At 32.4% G+C, this 6,172-nt stretch overlaps 1 protein-coding gene across 5 annotated transcripts; it reads left to right on the top strand.

Annotated features, from left to right (window-relative positions):
* Positions 1-578: 578 nt before the first annotated feature.
* LOC114633718 (prolactin-8A6-like) lies at positions 579-6,172 on the top strand. Of its 5 annotated transcripts, none has more exons than XM_028782323.1 (6): positions 579-710; positions 2,026-2,204; positions 2,989-3,027; positions 3,837-3,944; positions 4,974-5,153; positions 5,846-6,172. In XM_028782323.1, the coding sequence occupies exons 1-6, from the start codon at positions 680-682 to the stop codon at positions 6,032-6,034; spliced, it is 726 nt and encodes a 241-aa protein (XP_028638156.1). In that variant the 5' UTR covers positions 579-679; the 3' UTR covers positions 6,035-6,172. The 5 variants fall into 5 exon arrangements, with proteins under 5 accessions (XP_028638156.1, XP_028638161.1, XP_028638157.1 ...); XM_028782324.1 differs by having other exon boundaries at positions 680-710; positions 3,837-3,948; positions 4,978-5,153; positions 5,846-6,034; XM_028782325.1 differs by having other exon boundaries at positions 680-712; positions 2,031-2,204; positions 5,846-6,034.

Below are 6,172 nucleotides of genomic sequence, written 5' to 3'. Positions count from 1 at the left end.
TATATTTGTTAATTTAAAAGAATGTCCAGTAATTTTTTAAGAAGTTATATACCCTAGAGAGAAGTCAATGGGGTTTTTGTGTTAAATATATCTCATTTATTTTAGCCTGACTTCTAAATGTCTAATTTAAGCATGAAGATTATTATAATTGTCAGTTTAGTTCACAGAGAAACACTCTTCTGAGTAGCCAGATTTATAACACTACAGATAATTTACTAATTCTGTGGTATGGTAGACAAATATTCAGTGAAGAACTGCTCTCTGTCCATAAAGATTAGAAAAAAATGAAACAAAGAATGTAAGATTCTAAGGAAGGAGAAGTAATCATGAACAATGATTTTTTCATGATCTGACATAATCATCTTTAACCCGGCAGCTGAGAAAGACATCAGAGATTTCAAAAATATTTGCACAAGAATCAACATATAGGAACACGTAAAAAGAAACCATCCAGACACTTATAAGTATGTTGCAATAAAACTGTTGATATTCCCTGAAGATAGAAAGACATGATTCATGAATAAGTGTTTCTGTACGTGACCTTATGCTGTCACATAGCTGTACATGCCCTTGGGGTGATCTGCTAAGATATATAGGACCAGGAAACTAACTGAATATACAACTCCAGTGAAGCAGATCTTCAGACACAGAACTCGTTCTGCTTAGGAACTCCTCAGCGATGGAGATGCCATTGAGTCAACCTCACTTCTGTAAGGAACCCCCCACCGCACCCCAATGCCTCTCTTAGTAAAAGCATTCAGTTCAGTGGTTCTATGAGTTTATTTTAATGGAATACTTTCTTTGGAATCTTTCATGTTCTATCTGGCGTGAAGAGATATTTGTTCATAGATTACCAAGAGTAGAATTCTACAGAGACTTTATATTAACTTTTAAAATTATTTTTCTTAAAAGAAGCTGTAGAAGGGTACAGGAGACAATTGGATTTGTAGTTTTCATCATCCTTTAACTTGAGACATTATGCAATGCTCAAAGAGAGTCTGTGTTATCCTGTCTTCTCTCTTGAGGTGAGAGAAGGAGGAAAGTATTTCTTGTATACAATGGGTAGAACCAATGGGAATAATTAAGCAGCTTCCAATGCATATATATCTTCCAGAACAAAGAATAATATATCTCAAATGGGCAATGTTTTAGAGTTTTAGAAATTGGAAAACATTAAAAGTGTAAATTCAGTGGATAAATTTAATCTTATCTCAGGGTAGAAGAAACAGAATTGTGAGTACAAAGTACTGATAGTTGGTGTTCTGATTTCTACCTTAACCAATAATAAACCATTAGAAAAACAGTTTGAACATTTAATCCTTCTCTATCCTTAATATGTTCAGATTATCTTAAGAGAGTTTAATCTGTAGACAAAATTATTGGGTAGGTCAACTTTAAAAGAATGATCTGAAGTTTTTGATGAAAAAATGTCTGATGGAGTTTTATCATCTTAGCAGTTCTAACTTGATATCGTATATTGGACAATATCTCTTCATCTTCTGGTTAGTAATCATCATTGTGGTATTTATTGTCCAATTATACAAGAGGCAATTATGTAAACTGTGCTATCCTTGTGCCATAAGTGTCCAAAACATTAACATCAGACATGATGATTGAAAATTGCATATTCTTCAAGAGTTTGATAACTGAAAATGAGCTTAAATTCCAAAGATAATAAGCCATCGAAAAATGCCTTAAAATAAAAGTACACAACTAATTTTAATTTCCAGTATTTGTGAAGTTCAGAAGCACTTCTTAAACAATACAAAATAAATGTGAAATCACCTGCTCCTCAAATTAATATTCAGAAAAATTCAATTAATTGCCTAAGAGCTTAGAGTCACTTTATATGTCATTTCATATATCCAATATAAAGTCATTCAGTAAAACATTAAAAGACAAACAAACAAACAAAAAACAAAACCCCCCAAAATCTAAAAAAACTTTTGTCCAGATACAACATTCTTGGGCCTAGGAAAACCCAGGTTAATATACCATCTCTAATTGTGATTTTTTTCTATGTAGCTGGGGCACTACTGGTACTGGTGGTCTCAAACTTGTTGCTTTGGGAAAAAGTTGCATCAATTCCTGCATGTATGGCAGAAGAGGGTGGTTGCTGGAACCCTCTTGTGGAAACATTTAACAGTGCCGTCCAGAGAGCTGAAACTCTCCACAATCTTGCTGACCAATTATACGTAGAACTTGTAAGTACTTCAACCTCTGTACTAATACTTGAACTGCACTAGTAGCTGAGACACTAAATATCATGATTCAAATATCAGAAAATTCACCTTTATGGATAAAAGATGCCCCAACTTCTGAAACAATGGCAAGGCCAATTGGACAGTGTCATGAAATTTTATAGAGTCTAATGATATTAATATATTTTCACTACATTATTAAAAATAAAAATTAACTATGGTAGACACTTTTAAAATGTGCTTGGATACAAACTCTAATTCCTGGATTTGCTTCCAGGATCATGAAATTCTATTGGCCATGTTCATTTAGCACACTTCTGTACACATAGTAAAATATGTACATTACAGTGAACTATATATTTGTAACAGAGTTAAAGTAAAACATGTGAAGATGCAAGAAAGAAGGAACAGAAGAAAGGAATGAAGCGAGAGAGAAAGAGAGAGAAATTCAGAGAGAGAGAGAGAGAGAGAGACAGAGAGACAGAGAGACAGAGAGAGAGAAGGAGAGAATCTATCCTTTCAAGAAGCCCATAAATACAAGGAATAGGGGTTTAAAGATTTTCAGTGATAACAATTCGTCCAATATCAGGGCAGTAATAAAAGTATAAAGTAGATCCATTCCCCCTTTGGTGACTGTCATATCTCAATGATAGAAAAAATGAAACTATTGAAACAGGCTAACCTTCAATATGATGTGCATCAAAAGAATGTGTCTCTGTTTGAAATAAAGCTTTCATCATAGGTTTTATTAACTAGATGTTATTTTTCTCTCCTAAACGTGACTCAGCACTACAACAAATTCTCATCTGGACAATTTGCATCTTTTGTAAGTACCTTTCATTTTTCCAACTGCTTCCCGATAAGGGCCTCATGTCAATGATTGCACTTTAGAAGAGAAAGTGTTATACAATATTTGTATTTCCTGTTTTTAATTGATAATGTATCAACTCCTTAACCTTCATAATTATTCATTAACCTTTCATGAATTAGTTGATTATTTGAAATAAAATATACTATAAAGTATATAATTAAGTTAAATAATTTATTAATCACACAATGTCTAATTCAATAAATGATATTAATTTATAATTTTTATAATTTGTGCACTTTGAGTCTATATAGAATTTATTATAAAATATTTTATTTTTGTGAGAGAGTTTGATTCTAAAACAATTACAAATATGCCCAGCTATATTCTTACATGTTAAATAAAGAAATTTATAATTCTATTGTCTGGGTAAGGAAGTGTCAGTTCTTACTGCAAAAAATAGCAAGATTAATAAATTGCTATGGCTTTATGATGAAATCCTATACAATGTTGATAACTAAATAACTTAATTATTCATAGATTTAATTCTTTCAGTTTCTGCCATCCTTAGCTTAACTTTTGAAAGCAAAGAAAACTGAGTAAGGGAGGAAGGAGTTAAATATTCAAAAGATAATGGAAAAAAACAAATTATATTGCAGGTACAATGTATAAACACAAAACTGCATGATGAAGTGTTTCTTAATTCATTAATATGTGTATTTTATGAATTACTTATGTTAAAATTTACAAAGCCACTGAAATGCATTAATATTCTGGTCATGAAGTTATTTATGATTTCTGAATTTAGTTTTATGTTTTATTTGCAGAGTTCACAACTGATTAGGCAGGACGAGACTGTCGTGAGAGCTGGAACTTACTGCCATTCAAGTGTCACAAAAACCCCAAATAGGGGAACTGAACACATAACTATTGAAGTGAGTTTCCTTCTTGGGTTTTCCACAGAACTCCAGAAGCAATACATTGATTTTGTGGTACTGACTGTTATTACAAGCATTTTGAGAGATACAGTAATCATGCATGCAGAAAAAAAGAAGATAAAGTATAGAAACTAATCATATTATAGTCTTGATAAGTTGTAAATAAAATCAAATACCCAAAAAGTGTAGCAAATGGTTAAGCACATCATTTAGAGAATGGTAATTTAGGAATAAACAACCACTAAAATATTACTTACTATTTTTTTAGGTTCTTTGAGCTAAATTGACTATCCATGGATATTTACTCACTTCTCAATCAGTGATAACAATGTGGCTGTATTTATTATTTGTTGCTATGGGTTCTGCATGATAGCAATCTATGTGACTGAAGACTATCCCCTTCTTGATTTTCAAATCTTTTCTGATTCTATTTAATTGTTACCTAACTCTTCATTACTCTATTATTCTCTATGACTTAACTGAAAACCAGATGAACAGAGTTGTTCTATGAAATGATAGATTATGTTCCTTAGGATACAGCAATGCCCAAATTCGTGATGAGAATGTCTACATATCATATTAGTTCTATTATATGATATGATATACTTCTTCCCCTATACATGGTGTACATGAAGCCCTTATTGAAATACTCCTGCCTATATCTATCATGAGTCAAACCTTAGTGGTCCTTTTTGAATACTGGCAAAAATCATTTTACAACTTGAACAAATAACCAAATAATAAAGATCTCACTGGAAGGGAAGCTGTTAGAATTGCATAGGGAGAACAAAGTATGATGCCTTAACCTCAGAAAAATATTAATTGACAAGACCCATAATTTGTTTTAATTTTAGAAAATACACCAGTTGTTTAAATATAATAATTCCAAACTATGTGGCATCTATATATGTGTCATATACACATAGAAAATACATGTTTCAGTTCAGCTACATGACATGACCATTACAGGTATCAAACCTTCTACACTGAAACTATTTAATGCAATTGTTCAATTGTGTCTCACAGATAGCACCATATTTAAAAACTTTGATCAAATTTGTGGGTTCCTGGATCAGCCCTCTCTACCATCTAGTGCTTGAACTGAGTGCCATGCAAGATGTCCCTGAAACTATACTCTCAAAAGTCAAGGAGATTGAAGAGAACAACAGACAAATCCTGGATGACCTTAGGTGGATTCTCACCAAGGTGAGCACTTCCCATTAGTTATTTTCACTCATAAAATAGGTTGGTTGTGAAAATTAACAGCAATAACAACAACAAAAACACTTTTAAAACACCTCATCTTTCCAGAGTGAAACAGATATCTGATATTGTTCACAATCTTTTCATGATGCAGTGTTTCTCTACCTGTGGTTCACGACTCCTTTGGGGTTCAAGTGATTCTTTCACAGGGACTCTGGTCCTTCAATCACTGTAATGCCATGGGTCTACATATTAATCACCATTTGATCCAAATCAATTGTGAGATTTTTATACATAGACCTCATGGAAGTTAGACTTAGTAGAATAGCGGTGCATATCATCTTTCATGAAATACATATGAAAGGACATGTAATAATTTCCTGAATGAGCAACTGAGATGAGCTCTTCTATTGGCCCAGAATCAAACAGAAATTTTCTACATTTCCTCTGCTTTGAAATTGAACACATCCTTTGCAATTAATTACATGATACAAGAAATGCACATGACTCTTCTCCACAGATTCTAAATGTCTAACTGCTTGAGATTCTCTTGGCTTAGATAAATGAAAACTCATAACATTGATGGAAGCAGCACATTTCTGAATGCATTTCTCTGATTGGACACAGAAGAAATAAGGACAAAGGAACACTAACAATGTAATCAATATGTAATTGATTATTATTTTTATTTTTAGGTGTCTCCTATAGAAGAGATGGAGGAAAATTTTCCTACCTGGGAGCATCTTTCGTTCTTAAAATCAAGTAGCAAAAATAATAAATTTTTGGCAATGTTTAACCTTTCCTACTGCCTAGATTATGATACAAAGTACATTCTACTTCAGATTAAAATATTGAAGTGTCTCATAACTGGGAAAGACTGCTAAGTGCACATTTACACTGTCTGCTTTGGAGATGTTCCACAACAGTTCATTGCTAAGCAGTTGCTTTTAATTATATACATTTCAAATGCATGCTTGTGTATAATGATTCTCTAAAAATAAATAAAATCACTCTCTTTAGAA

This window comes from Grammomys surdaster, unplaced genomic scaffold (genome assembly GCF_004785775.1).
Source record: "Grammomys surdaster isolate TR1022 unplaced genomic scaffold, NIH_TR_1.0 749, whole genome shotgun sequence".
NCBI classification, from domain to species: Eukaryota; Metazoa; Chordata; class Mammalia; order Rodentia; family Muridae; genus Grammomys; species Grammomys surdaster.
Note: the sequence above shows the minus strand (reverse complement) of the source record. Positions and strands in the feature narration are given on the sequence as shown.